The 19,312-nt window shown below is 39.8% G+C and overlaps 1 protein-coding gene and 1 long non-coding RNA gene across 5 annotated transcripts in view; one reads left to right on the top strand and one right to left on the bottom strand.

Annotated features, from left to right (window-relative positions):
* Positions 1–5,632, bottom strand: part of LOC130905181 (uncharacterized) — a 24,346-nt gene extending 18,714 nt beyond the window's left edge. For all 4 annotated transcript variants that reach the window (XR_009061066.1, XR_009061065.1, XR_009061067.1 and 1 more), the window contains exons 1-2: positions 5,509–5,632; positions 2,835–2,995 (exon numbers count right to left, since the gene is read on the bottom strand). This is a non-coding gene — a long non-coding RNA (uncharacterized LOC130905181). The remainder of the gene's footprint in view (positions 1–2,834; positions 2,996–5,508) is intronic.
* nt5c2l1 (5'-nucleotidase, cytosolic II, like 1) overlaps positions 1–19,312 on the top strand; it is a 23,674-nt gene extending 4,362 nt beyond the window's left edge. The window contains exons 5-18 of the mRNA XM_057818309.1: positions 35–126; positions 6,267–6,324; positions 6,402–6,495; positions 6,579–6,632; positions 9,603–9,686; positions 9,773–9,808; positions 9,974–10,075; positions 15,803–15,869; positions 15,960–16,130; positions 16,193–16,244; positions 16,384–16,444; positions 18,729–18,905; positions 18,979–19,061; positions 19,146–19,312. Coding sequence (XP_057674292.1) covers positions 35–126; positions 6,267–6,324; positions 6,402–6,495; positions 6,579–6,632; positions 9,603–9,686; positions 9,773–9,808; positions 9,974–10,075; positions 15,803–15,869; positions 15,960–16,130; positions 16,193–16,244; positions 16,384–16,444; positions 18,729–18,905; positions 18,979–19,061; positions 19,146–19,167 — 1,153 coding nt within the window. The 3' untranslated portion in view covers positions 19,168–19,312. The remainder of the gene's footprint in view (positions 1–34; positions 127–6,266; positions 6,325–6,401; positions 6,496–6,578; positions 6,633–9,602; positions 9,687–9,772; positions 9,809–9,973; positions 10,076–15,802; positions 15,870–15,959; positions 16,131–16,192; positions 16,245–16,383; positions 16,445–18,728; positions 18,906–18,978; positions 19,062–19,145) is intronic.

Genomic DNA, 19,312 nt, shown 5'->3' with positions numbered 1-19,312 from the left:
ATGACATATCCTTCTATTTGTTTGTGCTATAAAGCGAGGAGATTCATCGATATTACCCCAATAAGTTCATCCAGAGAGACGACACGGACCGTTTCTACATTCTAAACACGCTCTTCAACTTGTCAGGTGTCACATTTACCCCTATTTTCTTCAGTGTTCCTCAAACTTTTACACTAAAAGTACAACCTACACGTTCAACGGTAACTTTAAATGTACCATTTTAGATACACGATACCACTGTTATGAATCATTAGTAATATTTATTCAAACTGTCAACTTCAAGCAAGAGCACAGAATCGGAAAGACTGGTGCTAGATGCCCATTCTTTCATTGCCATTGACGGCTTATTGACGTCCAATACATTTTGACTGTGAAACCAGTCCAATCAAAATGAATTGGACGTCTAGCCACATCAATGGCAGCCAGTGAGTTAAATGACTCCCCTTTAAGGAAAAAAATATCATAATTCAAGCATGATTCAAGCATGAAAAGATTCATTTAAAGCTTGAAGTCTTACCACATGTTGAAATACTTAAAGGGAACCACGGATAGAAAGGCTTGTAGTTCTTAAAATATAAATGTAAGTATGAGATAATTTGATGTTAAAATCCCTCTTCATGTTTTCGTTTTTATAAAATTTGTAAAATTAGTTTAAACTTAGTAACTAGTAGGTCGCCACAGTTGTTGACGTCGCAGGTGAAGGAGATAGTACCTTTTCTCGTAGGCACCGTCTAACTGTTTGCATTACTCTAACACACTTAATATAATCAATCCGGGAATAGTATCGTTTCTCGTATTTACTGTTTGACTGATTGTATTACTGAAACACATCAAATATAAAATAAATAGCACTTATACCACAGCTTAAGAAAAACAAGCAAAATATAGAGCATAAGAGATAAACAACGCCTTCTTATCATCATGCAACTGATTGAGCAAGATTGACGCACCAAATCTCGAAAACAGTTCTCCCGGACAGTCCAGAACAAATGGCGGGACGCCCTGTTCCAACACAAGAAACACCGGAGAATGCTGAATATCCAAAGGATAACACGACTGATAAGACTCCAAGAGCCCTTTTGACGCTGAGGTGGCAAAATCCACAACCCTCGTTGCCATGATAGCAGTAACTCCCGAATCCTCCTGTCCAATCCACAAACAGACAATAATCTTAAACAAACACACCCTTCTTCCTGCCCACGGCCCGCCCAGCGAGAGCCTTCAAAAGACTGAATGTTTAACTAAGCGTTGTCATTTTTTCTCGGGGACCTTTTGTTGACTTCTGATATGGTGACCTTGGAACAAGTTTGCCTGCTCGCCTGAGTCTGTGTCTGTTTCACCTTTCTGGTTGATCAATGTCAACCCAAATAAATTGTCAACTTGTTATCGGTGAGCCTTCTTTAGACCTTTCAAAATGGAGTCAGTACAATTGGTTAAGGCTAGGGCTGTCGAACAGTTTAAATTTTTTATCAAGTTGATCATAGCTTAAAAATTAATTAATCGTAATTAATCGCAATTCAAACGATCTCTAAAATATATACTTTTCTGTAAATTATTGTTGGAATGGAAAGATAAGACGGATATATACACTCAACATACTGCACATAAGTACTGTATTTGTTTATTATAACAATACATCTAAAAGATGGCATTAACATTATTAACATTCTTTCTGTGAAAGGGATCCATATTTGAGTGTTGACTTCACAACGTACAAGACCTCTGATGGTTTGTATATTGTGACTAAATATTGCCATCTAGTGTATTTGTTGAGCTAACCGAAATGTTTGAATAGAGTTTGACCAAAGTCTGAGTATTATTTTGCATAGCTATTTTGATTGGGAATGCCACTTCTCTTTGCATTGAGGCTTTTCTTTTTGAGAACGTTATTTTTTTTTTTTTTTTGAGGGATAGGAATATTATTTTTGTTGTGCTTTCAGTAAATGATACTGTAGAGACTTAACTGTTCCGCCCAAATGCATGATGGGAAGTTGGGCAATCATGACTGTCAGTGGTGGCTGCAAATGGTATATCTTCTCTGCATTGTGTTCAATTCAGGGTGTTAAGAAAAAGATCATCTTCTGTCATTCTGCCCCACATCGCTCACCACAATATTTTTAAATTGTTGTGGAAAAGATGCCAAAGCTTATGCCAATAAGTAGCGCGGCCCCACTGAATGCCTGTGTCCACTCCACTCGCTTGTCTCTGCCTCTTAGCTCACAATATACATAAAACGGCACCAATGTAGTCGGTTTAGCGGCACTGAGTGGGTGGGTTGTTCCGCGCATGCATTAAATATTTTAACGTGATGAATTTAAAAAATGACTGCCCGTTAACGTGATAAATTTGACAGCCCTTAAGACTAAGGTGAACGTACAAAGTTTGGCCTTCTGGTCGGATTGTTGGGAGTCTCACCGGCCCAGGTCGTTGGAGCTGTGCCAGTGTGGGTCCGGCGGTTCGGCTGGCGCAATTCCGGCGGTCTGGCTAAATTGTCAGATTCCTTCACAGGGCGGTGACGTCATTGGGCTATGCTGCAGATGTTCCGCCAAAATGTTGGCGAAACGTGCTACAAGAGGCTAATTTGACACCCAAAGTACTACTGTGTGCTTTCAACTTGTTTTGTTCAGATGCATACAGGCTGAACGTACTAAAAATAGGGCGGTTTAAATACGCTACGTAACGAATGTGGTCAATAGATCAGCACTCTGCATTAAAGCTACCCCAAGAAAACACAATGGTTAAAAGTATGAGAGGGAAATACATGCAAAAAGTAGTTTCGAGGCAATGAAAAGTTAATAAAAGACACAATAAAAACAAAAACAGTGAGTACTCACCGCTGTTAACCGATGTGCGCATGCGTGCACAAGTGTGCTGAGCATTGTGTAGCATGTCTTGCCTCATTCCATTCGTCATACTAGCTTCGCTTGTGAGCTGGAAGAGCTATTCTTTCAGTCCAGGCCAACCGCGTCATCACCCCCTTAAAACATGGCGCCCTCTGTAGGTCAAAACATGTAGTAAATACAGTGGTACCTCTACATACGATCACTTCGACACACGATCTTTTCGACATCCGACGTAAAATTTGAGCCGCCATTTGTTTCTACATCCGACGAGTTGCTCGAAATACGACGACATGACAGCACTGCAAATGAACGCACGGTGGATTTTCTTGCGTGAGAAATCAACACAGTTTTCAAAAAAAGTTGATACAGTTGGAGAAACAAGGAAAAAAGTGATGCTTACCTTTGAAATGAAGATGCAAGTTATAGAAAAATATGAGCTTGGGGTGTGCGTCTCTGAACTGGCTCAACAATACAGCTCCATGGTCCTCTTCCGACCACTGTTCGCCACTATTTATAAGTTAAGGTGACAATTATTATTGTGGTAACATTGCCAAGGAAATCGCCAGCTTCGTCACGTTTTTATCATTTATTTAAGAACTTATCCAACACAAAACGCCCATTGTCTTAAGCAGTTGACTGCTCTCAAGAAAACGAAAGTATTATCTCTACCGCACCGACCTATCTCACTGAGACGTCAGCTTCGCGGTGCGTTCAGGGACAGTAAAAAGTGTCCGCCATATTAGAATCCGATTCGTTACATTATTTACAGGAATAATTATTAATTCTTCTTCTTATTATTATATTATTCTGAATTATTTATTTATAACTTATTTGTTTTTCTATGTTTAATTGCCATTTGTAACAGTGCCAGCAGTATTTATTAAGAATTTAGTGTATGTTTTTAGGCTTTGGAACGAATTAATGGAATTATAATGTATTCCTATGGGAAAATACTGCTCGACATTCGACCATTTCGACTTACAAACAAGGTCCTGGAACGAATTAAATTCGTATGTAGAGGTACCACTGTATTATAGATCAGGGGTCCCCAAACTTTTTCCTGTGGGGGCCACATAACTCTTCCCTTCTCTGAGGAGGGGCCGGGGTCAGTTTGTAACCTAAAATGTGTGACGATTGCAGGAGTGCCTAAATGTAAAAATGTATAGTTTTTCAGAAAGCCACAATCAAATAACCCTTTTTGGATTCTTCACGGAACCAAAGTAAATAAAATAATAATATATTATGTAAAAATTATAAATAATAATAACTGAAAAACACACCCTCTGTGGGTGTGTGGTTTAAAGCCGGCGACGCTATGGAGTTGTGACTCTGATCAGAGAATCAACAGGGGACGTTCAGGATTTATTTGTTTCCTTGATGATGAAAGGAGTATGAGATTAAGTTTGTTGTATTGTGATTTCTGTGAATACAAGATAACCATATAACATGTCAGTAATATAATATATATAACCTATAAACATATACAGTGGTACCTCTACATACGAATTTAATTCGTTCCAGGACCTTGTTTGTAAGTCGAAATGGTCGTATGTCGAGCAGGATTTTCCCATAGGAATACATTATAATTCCATTAATTCGTTCCAAAGCCTAAAAACATACACTAAATTCTTAATAAATACTGCTGGCACTGTTACAAATGACAATTAAACATAGAAAAACAAATAAGTTATAAATAAATAATTCAGAATAATATAATAATAAGAAGAATAATTAATAATTATTCCTGTAAATAATGTAACGAATCGGATTCTAATATGGCGGACACTTTTTACTGTCCCTGAACGCACCGCGAAGCTGACGTCTCAGTGAGATAGGTCGGTGCGGTAGAGATAATACTTTCGTTTTCTTGAGAGCAGTCAACTGCTTAAGACAATGGGCGTTTTGTGTTGGATAAGTTCTTAAATAAATGATAAAAACGTGACGAAGCTGGCGATTTCCTTGGCAATGTTACCACAATAATAATTGTCACCTTAACTTATAAATAGTGGCGAACGGTGGTCGGAAGAGGACCATGGAGCTGTATTGTTGAGCCAGTTCAGGGACGCGCACCCCAAGCTCATATTTTTCTATAACTTGCATCTTCATTTCAAAGGTAAGCATCACTTTTTTCCTTGTTTCTCCAACTGTATCAACTTTTTTTGAAAACTGTGTTGATTTCTCACACAAGAAAATCCACCGTGCGTTCGTTTGCAGTGCTGTCATGTCGTCGTATTTCGAGCAACTCGTCGGATGTAGAAACAAATGGCGGCTCAAATTTTACGTCGGATGTCGAAAAGTTCGTGTGTCGAAGTGATCGTATGTAGAGGTACCACTGTACTGTATTATAAACTTATCTAAATTAACAGGAACAACATTAAATATAATATAAATGAAATACACTGCTTACATAATGCACACAATGCTAATCATTCACAATAATGAGCATACAGGAAAATAACTAACAATTTAGATAAGTAAACTGGCAACAAACAAAATTCACCTTCCACCATGTAGCCAAAGGGGCAAACGATTAGCATTAGCGATTAGCGCTAGCGGCTAACAGTTAGCACACGGCGGCTAGCGGTTAGTTTGTGGCGGCTAACGAATACAAGGGACCCTAAGCAGGTAACTCATCTGCCAAGGCACACTTCTGCAATATACCCACCTCTCTCATTCACACACACACTTGGATTGCAACTAAACAGGACGGCAGCTTGAGGAACGAACCGCAGGCAGTGAAAGGAGGAAAAAGTGACTTTGTTCAGTTGTTCACCGGCAGTGAAGGGAGGAGAGACAGTAACTCGTGCGCGCCAATGAAGGGAGGAGAGAAAGTGACTCGTGCGCGCGTCGCTTTTCTTAAAGGGCCAGCGTAGTAACAATTAAACTAACAATAACACTATTAATTAAATAGATAATAACCAAATAACCCTCTGTGGGTTCTTCACAGAAAAAAACAGGAAATAAATAACACTATTGGGGGGGGGGGAATAAATCAAAATGCTCTGTGGTATTGTTCAGGGGGCCGGACCAAATGTGGAGGCGGGCCGGATACGGCCCGCGGGCCGTAGTTCGGAGACCCCTGTTATAGATTTTTAAATCAATGGCAATATTTTATGTGTTTCTAACAATATATTTTAGTAAAAGAGAACAAATGTGGCTCATTAGAGCCTACAAGTCTTTAAGTCCGTGGTTCCCTTTAAGAATTTACATCTTGATGAAGATTCCCGTAGACACATGTGATCACTCCACAATGCTGTGTTGTGTGTGTGTGTCCATGTTTATGTTCCAGGGAGCTATAGGACATCTCCGCCCCCATCAGCCTGATGTAAATCTGTACTTAGTATTGTTTGATATTATTCTAAAAATGTTTTTCCTCAGATCAAGGCTGCCGACTAACTCAACTGTTTCCTACATTTTTCGCAGAAACATATCTTTACTCCTGCCTTGTGGATTTCTTCACTAAATGTAGCAGATACAAACCGTGAGTGCACACTTTTAAGGAGTCTGCTAGCTCGACTATCTTCTTGTGCAAAGATAACCAAATTGAATATCCTCCAGTGTGCTAAAAGGTTACCACCATGGCGATCTGTTCATGTCGTATAGAAGCATGTTTCAGGATGTTCGAGACGCTATGGACTTCATTCATGACACGGTAAGCGTCAGAAAACATCAACGTGGTATGATTATTCTTTTTCCCTCTAATGATTGAGTGTTACGTTCTGTGTGCTTTTGCAGGGAATCCTCAAAGACAAAACAATCAGGAATATTGATAAATATATCATCCAAGACGTGAGTAGTAAAATTAAAAACAAAATTATTAATTCTTTGTTAAATAAAACAGTTTACAGTCATATACTTTGAGCAAACACTTAATCTTAACCCTTTCATTCACAAATTATGTTTTTTTTTTTTTTCTTAAATACCAGACAGGGTTCTCAAACTAGTGGCCCAGGGGCCAATTGTGGCCCACGGGACAACGTTTTGAGGCCTGTTTGCAGGGGCGGATCTAGAAAAATATTTATGGGGTGGCGAGAGTGGGGCAGGAACTCGATTCTTTGGAAAATTATTTGATATTCTGCGACAATTTCATTCCAGGGCCTTCGATCAATATGATACGAAATTACGAAGACATTTAATGCAATCAGTTCCAATTTACCTAAAGCAATAAAAAATACAAATCAGTTTTGATGTTATTCAAAAATTTTGTTGAGGCAAAAATTTTTAAAGGGTACCACGGGTAGAAAGACGTAATCCTTAAGAGATAAATGTTAGTATGAGTTATAATAATTTGATATTAAAACTCCTATCAATGTTTTGTTTTAATAAAATTTGTAAAATTTAACTAGTAGATCGCCATTGTTCTTGACGACACAATGCACTCTGGGCGGTGACGTCACTGGGCAGCTTTGTCACAGTGTCACTCTTTAACTACATAAACATTTTCTGCCCTTCGAATTTGAATCCGAATGGAAAAGTGGTGAGCAGGACAGGACTGTCGTTATTTGACAAAACGAGCAGCAAAAGCAATATAAATAAAATGTATTATTTAGGGCTGTCAAAATTATCGCGTTAACGGGCGTTAATTAATTTTTTAAATGAATCACGTTGAAATGTTTGACGCAATTAACGCAGATGCCCTGCTCAGACAGATTTAAATGACAGTACAGTGAAACGCTCAGTTGTTGTGTTTTATGGAGTTTTGCCACCCTCTGCTGGCGCTTGGGTGCGACTGATTTTATAGGCTTCAGCACCCATGAGCATTGTGTAACTAATTATTGACATCAACAATGGCGGGCTACTAGTTTATTTTTTGATTGAAAATTTTACAAATTTTATTAAAACTATCCATGGATCGCTTTAACAGAATGTTAATCATGTTAATGCCATCTTGTTGATTTATTGTTATAATAAACAAATACAGTCCTTATATACCGTATGTTGAATGTATATATATATATCCATCTTGTGTCTTATCTTTCCATTCCAACAATAATTTACAGAAAAATAGGGCATATTTTATAGATGGTTTAAATTGCGATTAATTGCGATTAATTACGATTAATTAATTTTTAAGCTGTAATTAACTCGATTAAAAATTTTAATCGTTTGACAGCCCTAGTATTATTATTATGGAATCAAAATGAAGGTCTCCAGCGGGATATGAACCAGCCTTTCCTGTGCGACAGACAGGCGTGTAGACCACAGTACTATGCTTCCATGTAACGTTAGTCATGATTTTCCTTACAAAGCAATAGCAACCCACATGAGTTGTCTGTCTCTGTGTGGTAAAACGTGAAAGAGAATCACAACTGAAGAGAAAGTGTGGCTGGCTTGACCACGGAATTACAAAATGCAGCTCAATTCAGACAGAAAGCAGACAACAATAACATAAGGATTGTGTAAAAAGGTTTATCGAACAGACAAAAAAACACGAAAAGGGAGACACAAAAAGGGTTCGTTCGGGATCAGTTTTCAAAAAAACGCTGTGAGAGGCAGACAAACGGAAAAAAACAAGGCAATGATGCAACTAGCAATGAAGGGTTATACAAATTGTCAAATGGCAGCAAGTCAATATCTCGGCAAGCCGCCTAGGATCAGTTTAAAAACACTTCTAGTGAGCTGGAAATGGATGCAGGTACGACATTGGGAACTCATCCCACAGCTCTGTAACAAAACAATCTGATTGGCAGAAGAATGTAAAAAAATGCCAGTCGTCATACTACCTTCGCTTGCTAGCTAGCACAGCTTTTCTCCCAGTCCAGCCCAAATGCGTCATCACTCCCAGCCTGCATTGCGCACATAAAACATGGCGCCCTCCATAGGTCAGAACATGTACTAAATATTATAGATTTCTAAATCATTGGCAATAACGTGTTTCCAATAATAATTTAGTAAAAGGAAAAATTGTGGCTTATTAGAGCCTACAAATCTTTATGTCCGACATTCCCTTGAATGAATTTTTTTTTTTTAACAAAACTGCATCATTTTTGCATTTTGATCGGATTGCGTTCAATTGTGCTTAGTAAATCGATATATAGATCCACATCGATTGTCACACTCCTCGTGTAAATGTATGGCAAATGTGTACACATATTGAATCAAGAGTGCTAAACTATCATATGACCCTAACCCTAACCCTAAGCCCAAGTGATATTTACAAACTGATATAGAGAAACTTAGTGTCATAATTATTCTTATTAGTATCCTCACTGACACCACTACTTAATTGATGGCAGCAATGTCAAATTGATAGGAGCTTTTTATTTTTTTTCTCATCGGTGCATGACTGGAGTGGCAAGCGTATCTCTTAGGGTGGCAGTTACCACCCCATGCCACCCTGGTGAATCCGCCCCTGCCTGTTTGTCAGTAGGAAATGATCAATGTCAATAAAATTACACAAAATATTCATACCTTTAATGAATATCTTATTTTTTTCATTTGAAAATATAACCAATCATACACCCCTTTCCCTCAAAAATATTTGTTTTCTTAAAAACGAAGATTTGAATAGTAAACTTAGTACAGCATCAACTCGTTGCCTGACATTGACAACAACAGTCGTCCAATTCACTTAAACTGGGAGGACTGGCTGTGAATGCTCATATTTCCGTTTCATCACTGATCAAAGCCAATCCTCCAGTTATAATGATGGATGGACATCTAGCACCGTCAATGGCAGCCAATGAGCTAGGGAGACGATTATTTGCATATATAAATCTTTAACTCAGATAATTGAAAATATACACATTTTTCCTACAGCCCAACATTATCACCCTCTTAATTCGGATTAAAAAGGTGGCCAAGATTTTTCTTGCCACCAACAGCGACTACAAGTACACTGAGGTAAGCCTCCAAAATGTTTCTGTACAATACAACAATGTGGTAAAGTTTTTGGTTGTCTAATAATGAACCTTCCTCCCTTTTTTGAGGCCGTAATGACATACCTTCTTGAACATGGTGTCAAGGTAAGATACATTAGCTTGGCTATGCACAAAAATGGATGACAAACAGACGAGTAGAGCAAAGTGGTCATCTATTTTTGAGCAACGTCTTGAAATAAACACATTAAATGTTAATTTTGAGGGAAGAAAAATTGAGTTTTTTCATTCTAATTTTCCACCTGACAACAGGCTTCAACTAGGTCCTGGCGCTCCTTCTTTGACCTGATTGTTGTGGACACGAAGAAACCGCTGTTCTTCGCTGGGGGAACGGTGCTCCGACAAGTTGACACGGTATGGAAGAATTCCTATTTGAAATTTACGCGACGGTCAATTGTACAATAGTAAAGAACATTCCAATTTGACTGGAAACCATCCCAAAACTCGGGTGGAATCTTGATTTGGTCAAATTTCAAAGCAATATTTCATACTACATACACTAGTATGAAAAAGTAGCTGAACCTTTTGGAATTTGTCACAATTCTGCATAAAATCACCATCAAATGTGAGCCGATCTTTGTCAAAATCACACAGATGAAAATACAGTGTCTACTTCAGGGGTGGGCAATTAATTCCACAAAGGGCCGCAGTGGGTGCGGGTTTTTGTTGCAACCCATTAAGAGGACACCTTTTCACCAATCTGCTGTTTTACAAGTGCAATCAGTGGACTGCAGTCAGGTGCTTCTCATTTCTGCTGAAACCGCATTGGTTAAACTATCTGCGCTGGGTCAGTTGGAACAAAGACCAGGACCCACTGCGACCCTCGAGGACCGGTTTGCCCACCCCTGGTCTACTTTATCTGAAACCACCCAAACACCTATAGGTTTTCATATTTTAATTAGGATCACATGCAAACAATGACAGAAAAATAAGTAAGTGAACCCTCTGCCTAAGAAGACTTAAAGAGCCAATTTTTACCAAACATTTTAAGTCAAGTCTGTGCCCAATCACTGATGAGTGGTTTAAAGCTGGCCTGCCCACTATAAAACACACACCTGGTAAGAAATGTTTTGATGAGAAGCATTGTCTGATGTGCATCATGGCTCAGTCAAAAGCTGTCTGAAGACCTGGGATCAAGGATTGTAGATTTGTATAAAGTTGGGAAAGGATACAAAACCATCTCTAAAAGTCTGGATGTTCATCAATCGAGAGTCAGAGAAGTTGTCTACAAATGGAGAGAGTTTAGCCCTGTTGCCTCTCTCCCACGGATTGGCCATCCACCAAAGATTATGCCAAGAGTTCAGCGCAGAATACTCAGAGAGGCAAAAAAGAATCCTAGAGTGTCTGTTAAAGACTTACTGAAATCACTCGCACAGCTCAATATCTCTGTGCACATATCAACTATATGTAAAACTATGGCCAAGAATGGTGTTCATGGGACGACCACTGAGGAAGCCACTGCTGTCTTTAAAAAAAACATTGTTGCTCGTTTAATGTTTGCAAAAAGGCACTCGGACACTTCACAGATGTTTTGGAAAAATATTTTGTGGACTGATGAAACCAAAGTTGAATTGTTCGGGAGTAACACACAATGTCATGTGTGGAGGAAAAAAATGGAACAGCTCACCAACATCAACACCTCATCCCCACCGTGAAGCATGGTGGAGGGAGCATCATGATTTGGGGCTGTTTTGCTGCCTCAGGGCCTGGAAAACTTGCAATCAATAATGAATGTATGAATTCAGAAGTTTATCAAGATGTTTTGCAGGAAAACCTGAAGCTGTCTGTCAGATAGTTGAAGCTAGAAAGAGGATGGATGCTGCAACAAGACAATGATCCAAAACAGAAGTAAATCAACTTCAGAATGGTTTCAGAAGAACAAAATACACGTTCTAGAGTGGCCAAAATGCTGTGGCATTACCTAAAGACAGCGATTCATGCCAGACATACCAGGAATCTTACTGAACAACAGCAGTTTTTGTAGAGAAGAATGGGCCAAGATTAGTCCTGATCGATGCGCAGACAGATCTGCAGCTATAGGAAATGTCTGGTTGAAGTTATTGCTGCCAAAGGGGGGACACAAAATATTAAATGTGATGGTTCACTTACTTATGTGTCCCCCATCTGTCATTGATTGCATACTTTCCTAATTAAAATATGAAAACCTATAAATGTTTGCGTGGTTTTAGTTAAAGCAGACAGTTTTTTCATCTGTGTGATTTTGACAAAGATTAGATCACATTTGATTGTGATTTTATGCAGAAATGTGAGAAATTCCAGAAGGTTCAGATACTTTTTAATACCACTGTACCTCATACCAGTTTACCAAACGCTAACGAAAAGATTTCTTCGACGAACAATTTTTTCGTGACGATGACGAACTAAAAACGTGTTCTGGGATTCTAAAACAGAACAAGACGAATGCTAGTTTTTTTGTCTGACGAGACCACAACAAGATTAAAATTAGCTATATACGTAGTATCTGTCATAAGTTCAGAATGTGTGACAGTTTCTTATTGTATGTGTAGTTAGCACACATTGTAGCAGTGTTTGGTCGTGTCACTCATGTAGCGTGCTGCGCCTCCCTATAAAATGTTTTTTTTTTTTAAACAAAGTTCTTCACAAATCGTTCAAACACATATTCCCACAAAAACAAAGTCTAAATATACTTCTAAACTAAATAGCAAATGCATATAAAACATATTATCTCAAACTAAAACATACCTTATGTTGCTCTTAACAGGAAGCAGCTGGATTCAGCCATGTTATATGAGTTATGGCATGTTCACTGTTGCCACCAGAGGGCAGTGTTTCCAACCAAATCAATGAAACTAAATGCGACAGTTTCAAAACAAATCATTAGAACGTTACTCTAATTAAACGAATCCTCGAAGCAGCAAAATTTGATCCGAAGCTTTTTTCCTAATTCAATTACTGGAGTTAATCAGTTAATCGTTGAAGCATTAATTTTTTTTTTCGTATCACCTTTCTTTCTCTCTGCCCCTCAAAACCATTTTTTATCCAATTACTTTTTCTGAATAAGCAACACGATATAATCAACCACAATGGGAATACATTAAACTCACATATGGCACATTAAAACGAGTCATCCAATAAAGACGAAACAACTGTAAAGGACAGGTTTTTTTTTCTTCATTAAATTAAAATCTAATAAAAGTAGCTCCCCAGAGATGGGAAATTGTGATTTTCGAGGAATATTGTACAATTTTAAAATGCAAATAAAGGCAGAAATTTGTATAAATGAAGGGTTGCACATTTATGTTTGTCAGTTTCAACTGTTTCATAATTACTGTGATTACAAAAAAATAACATAACTGATGTTTCCTACTTTAAAAAACAACAACATTTAATTATATTTAAAAAAAAAAAAAAAGTGGGGGGGAAAAAAAGACCAAAATTAAACGCAATAAACGGTAAATATTACTAAATTGTACGCAACAAACGGTACAGGATTAAAAACCAGGAGAAAAAATAACAGCAAAACCGCTAGAGGGCGTTCATGTACCACTATGAGAAGCACTGGTCTGAGGTATCAAAGTAATAAACTGCACCGACAGTTTTACTGTAAGTAACATATTAAAACTAACTGCCACACACAGTGTGGAAAAGATATCCTGGGGTCCAACCATAGTTTAAATTATTTAATAATTCATACATTATAAATAATGTAATATGTTTTAATAAATGACTAACTACGGGTGCAAACTACTGAGACTGGCAGGCCAATAAAACAAAAAAAAAATACTATACCAATAATTAATTCCTGCACTAGCTTAGGATAATTTACGAAAAAACTCTGAAATGATTGTGATATATCAAGTAAGCCATTAAATTAGCCATTAGCCACCCTTGCATGGGATGGACACATCACTCTTTCACTTGGAAAGCAGCAACTGATATTCAAGATTTAAATTTGTCAAGTGGAGCTAAACCCAAACGGACGAAACTGGGGAAAATATGACGATTTATTTGAAAAAGGTAAAAACAAAACATTCTAATGTGTTTGTAAATCAGTTTATGTGCAGATTATATCTTTTGGCGGATTTTGACTTTTGGGGCAGGGGGGGCACAACATTTGATGACCCCGAAACGCAGTGTCAGCAATAAAATTAACTTACAAGAATATTTATAACAATAAGTTGACAATGAGCGTTTTTTTGTTTCCCATCATTCTTGAGGGGAATTCTAAATCAGGCTGCTTAGGCAATACTTTTCGCCAGGATCGTCAACCATTGAATATGGTACGCCCGCCGGTGTCGTGCCAATGTAGTTACTCCAGTCAAAAATTGTATCCCCTGGGCAGAGCCATATGGAGGTAGATTTGTGTCTTTATTATTCAACAAAAAAAAGTTCCTTCAATCAAAATATATATTTTCAATCAAAATAAAGTCGCTTCAATCAAAAAAAAAAAAAAAAGTGTTTAAATGCAAAAATAAATTTAAAAATAAAAAAAATCCACGTGAAAGCTATTTTTCTTTAAAGATTTTTAATTTTTTTTTTTTTTATTGAAGCAACTTTTTTGATTGAAGTAATGTTGATTTGTGTTTCGGCCACATTTTGGCTAGGACGTTTTGTCTTTAAGTTGCTTCAAAAATATATATATTTTCAAAAAGAAAAATCACTTCAATCAAAAAAGAAAAACTTCAATCAAAGAAAATGTTTTTGAATCTGAAAAAAAATTTGAGATTGAAAAATTTGCATTTGAACACTTAATTTTTCATTGAAAAAGTTTTCTTCGATTGACGCAATCCTTTTTGTGTTTGGGCCATATAATGGGTAGGACATTTGTGTGTAAATCATTCACTCCCCCAAAAAGTTGCTTCAATCAAAAAAAAAATTTTCAATCAAAAAAAAAAATCATTTGAAAAATAAAATTGCTCTCCCCAAATTATTTATTTAAAAGGTGCCAGTCACATGATCTGTTCGAAAAATAATTTTGACCCATTATATATATATATATAAAAAAATGTTCATTTCATTCATTTTTGTTCCAGTTTTATTGCTTTACAACTTTAATATACAGTGCCCTCCATAATTATTGGCACCCCTGAAAAAGATGTGTTTTTTAGCTTCTAATATTTTTTTAAAATTCAAATAATATGGGACCTTAATGGAAAAAAAAGAGAAAAATCCAACCTTCAATACAAGTGCATTCATTCAGTGGGGGGAAAATCCCACATAAAGAAAATAATATTTGACATCAAATAATGTGTGTCACAATTATCAGCACGCCTGGTGTTAATACTTTGTATAACCCCCTTTTGCCAACAAAACAAGGTCAATCTTGGTGTCATCCGACCAAAGCACACGGTCCCAGTTGAAGCCTGGGACCGTGTGTATTTTTGTGTGAGACCAAGATTGAGGTTTTTGGCAACAAACACCCTAAGTGGGTCTGGCGTGCCACGAAAGATGCGCATGCTGAAAAGCACCTCATACCCACTGTGAAGTATGGGGGTGGGTCAGTGATGCTGTGGGGCTGTTTTGCTTCCACAGAACCTTGTTAGGCTGCATGGCATCATGAATGCTTTGAAATACCAGGACATTTTAAATCAAAATCTGTTGCCCTCTGCCCGAAAGCTGAAGATGGGTCGTCACTGGGTCTTTCAGCAAGACAATGACCCTAAACATACGGCCAAATCTACACAGAAATGCTTCACCAGACACAAAATCAAGCTCCTCCCATGGCCACCTTAGTCCCCAGGCCTTGTTTTGTTGGCAAAAGAGGTTGTACAAAGTATTAACACCAGGGGTGCTAATAATTGTGACACACATTATTTGATGTCAAATAATTTTTTCTTTATGTGGGATTTTTTCACCACTGAATGAATGCACTTGTATTGAAGGTTGGATTTTTCTCTTTTTTTCCATTAAGGTCCCATATTATTTGAATTAAAAAATATATATTAGAAGCTAAAAAACACATCTTTTTTGGGGGTGCTAATAATTATGGAGGGCACTGTATATAGGAAAGTCAATTTAATGTAATGACACTTTTCGGCCACCAAATTCGCTTATGGATGATATGTAAGTATTTGGAAACTAACTGCATTTGGGATACAGAACACAGGGAAACTTCGGATTGGGACGTACACCGGTGCTCTCCAGCATGGAACCGTGTACTCGGGAGGTAAGACTTTATCAGGACTTGCAAATTATTTTGCTAATACCACTGTCGCTATATTATATATATATATTTTCCTTTATTATGCGGTCACAGGCTCGTCAGATATAGTGTCCGATCTGCTGGACGTCAAAGGTAAGGACATCCTCTATGTGGGAGATCATATCTTTGGAGACATTCTCAAGTCCAAGAAGCGCCAAGGCTGGAAAACCTTCCTGGTGGTTCCGGAGCTCACCAAGGAGCTTCAAGTTTGGGAGAAGAAGAAAAGTATGAAACTTTCCCCCAGCTATTCACTTATCAACTTTTAATGACTTTGCACGTTTTTCTAGATTGGTTTGAAGAGCTGAAAAGTCTCGACCTTTCCCTTGCTGAGATTTACAAGTACGTACTCTCTCTATGAGTAGTAATTGGGATTTAACTGGTTCATAAATAGTGGTTTGTTTGTTTACGTGATATGATAATTTCATTAGTTTCCAGTAGCGCCATTGAGTAATGATAGAAGAAAATTTATTGCATGCAGGCACCTGGACACCAGCAGTCAGGACATTGCTGATATCGGCAACATTGAGACCAGAATGAAGGTAAGGAAGTCCACGTGGAACATTGTCCATTTTTGCGTTAACTTTATTTGCTAGCTTGTTTGTCTGCCGCCCTTGTTTTGAAATCCCCAACGTTGTGCTGGTCTTTGAGTGTATTTGTTTTGTTTTCTTATCGTCTCTCTGCCTACAGCTTAGGTTAGTATTATTGATCCCCGTCGACCTACCGTCACGGACCCATTGCGCGATCGCGTGTATTGTTGTTTGTATTTAATAAACCCTTGACCGCTTCCCTCAGTTGTTTTCTGCTTAGCGGTACAACCTTTTTTCTGCAAATGCAAACCCTAACATCGTCAACAAAATAAATGACACATTTCTAAAGATGGACAATGGACTCTCTTCCTCGGCTCTACGATCCAGTAGCAATATAATTTCGTAATGTTTTCAGTTTAATTTTGCCATTTCCCATTTGCCATGTTAATCATTTGTTTACCGCCTTCGTCTTACTGCAAAGAAAGAGGAAGTGACGATTGGCCCGCTATGATATTTACGTCATCAGCCTTCGTGCTGTGACCTGGAAATCTTTTATTTATTCATTTATTTATATATTTATTTTTAAACCTGTCCTTTTTAGCTGTTACACATTGAATGCCTACACTAACTATGAATATATTGGTGCTATCGTCAGCTATATGTATTTCCGGTTGACACCATGTGGGGGGCCTGTTGACCAGAGAAAGAAGGGGGAGGGGTCTGTAAGATAAGTGATTGGGAGGGGTGGAGTGTACACAAATCAGCTCTGTGATCTAGAAACCAGTAATCAAGTGAATCCTTTGTGAGTGTAAGCCTGTTGGCAACCGACCCTACGCTGCCCCATCGCCAATCCCGGCACCAAGGCCCCCCAATCGAGCGCACCCAATCACATCCAGCCATGCGCGAGCCCCATCAAACATGCGATAGCCACGTAGACGAGCAGAGACCGGGCGCCACCCAAGGGCCATAGCCCCCACCCAGCCAGCCCGGGGAGGGAGGGCAGTCGGGGGTTGGGAGCCAGCACAACGTGCCCCTCCTCCCGCAGCACAGCAAAGGGGCCATCGCACCTCCCAGAGATCCAGCGTGGTCCCCGGGGCCACCCACGCCCCCATCAACCGGCCTTCAGGGATGGGAAGAGGGGATGCACCGGGAATGGCAGGGCCTGCCGTGAGGAGGTAACTGTGATCCCCGCCCACAGGTCCCATCCATTCTTCAACCTTGGTGTGTGATGCATTAAAATGAAGGGGGAGCCGGGCCGGCCCCGTCCCGACTCTCCCTGGAGGAATGACTGAGCATGTAGGTGCCAGGGTGAAAGATATTTACATTGCAAAGTGAGGAGTGCGTGAATTAAGAGGCAGGCCCCCACAGGCATGGCCCTGTCTGCCAGAACCACCGGCCGCAGGGCAGGGGAAGCGCAAGGTCCCCGATCAACCCCCGCCCCAGACAACCCTGGTGCCCCCGCATCCACCCACCCCTCCCCCCGCCGCCCAAGCACCCAGCCCGAATAGGCGCTACGCCAAGCTTCGAAGACTAGGGTATATCCACCCCACCAGCCACTCAAGGTCCCATGGGCCCCAAGAGGCCCCGCCGACGACCCCGTCGAAAGGAGGGCATCGGCAGCAGCCGCGGTCCGGAGAGGCGGACAGGGCCAGACACAGACCAAGGGGACGGAGGCGCGACCCCCCCAACCCATCCCCGGGCCAGGAGGGGTGCGCGGTATGACACCAGGGAGTACTTCCACGGTACCCGGTACGAGGAGTCACAGCTCCAGCCGGGCCGACCCGGGAGGGAACTGTGGCCGCCGCATACAACCCCCACCCGGAAATCAAAAGCATTCTTTCACTAATGCTTCGCCCCGGGAAAGTCCCAGACATATAATATGCAACCCGTTAAATGTCCGTGTAATCTCTGTATGAGTCTACCTGGGAAATTGCTTTCACAGGCAAGGGCTACCCATTAAATCCCGGGATTTTAACAGTGTTCAGGTATATGGGAAAGGAGCTTTGGTCTAGTCTGAAAGCGCCCAAAGTGTTAAAATATCTCTGCCAGCCGCTGATTCGATTGTCTGGAGGAGCCTGCAGAAAAAAATCCCCCCCTCGACCGTTGTATGGTACATTCGGGGGGTCCAGTTTATGATATCGCACCTGGGTCCAGTTCACATTTGTTCCACCACTGATTCAAGGTGTACCCAGCTTCTCACCAAAAGTACATCTTATCACTTTTGCTTACAAGCGCTATTAACACTAAATGGAGTATTGTATTGATGACAGTTTGATTGTCCCTGTGCCACCCCCAGATTCTCACCACCTGGATGGACACGTCTTACGGTCAGATGGGTAGCTTGCTGCGGAGCGGCTCCAGGCAGACGTTGTTTGCTAGCCAGCTAATGCGCTACGCCGACCTCTACTCGGCCAGCTGTGTAAGCCTGCTGCGCTACCCCCTCAATTACCTCTTCATGGCTCCTCCTGTACTGGTCAGTCCTCCAATAAAGTAGACAGTTTTCCTCCAATTGTTCACCTGTAAACTTCAAGTATGGCTTTTTCCAGATGCCCCATGAGGCCCCGACGCTCAACACTGCAGACTTTCCTTCCAGCCCGCTCAACAACTGTCAGTGTGAAAAAGCGATAAGGTAAATCTTGCTAGCTTTTTATTCTCACAACCAAATCTTTAAAATATCAAGAATAATTTTGGCCATTTTATGTCTCAACTGCAGTATTAAAGACAAGAGAACATGAGATGGACACATTCTCTGGAGCCTCTACATGAAGGAAGTGCATTATGGGATGGGTTGTGGCAGCCATGACGATAAACAACTTGTTGCTAATGCTCCCCCAAGTGGATAGGAGTTGCTATGAACCCTTTAGTGAGTGAAACCCTGTA

Source organism: Corythoichthys intestinalis, chromosome 17, assembly GCF_030265065.1.
Source record: "Corythoichthys intestinalis isolate RoL2023-P3 chromosome 17, ASM3026506v1, whole genome shotgun sequence".
NCBI classification, from domain to species: domain Eukaryota; kingdom Metazoa; phylum Chordata; class Actinopteri; order Syngnathiformes; family Syngnathidae; genus Corythoichthys; species Corythoichthys intestinalis.
Note: the sequence above shows the minus strand (reverse complement) of the source record. Positions and strands in the feature narration are given on the sequence as shown.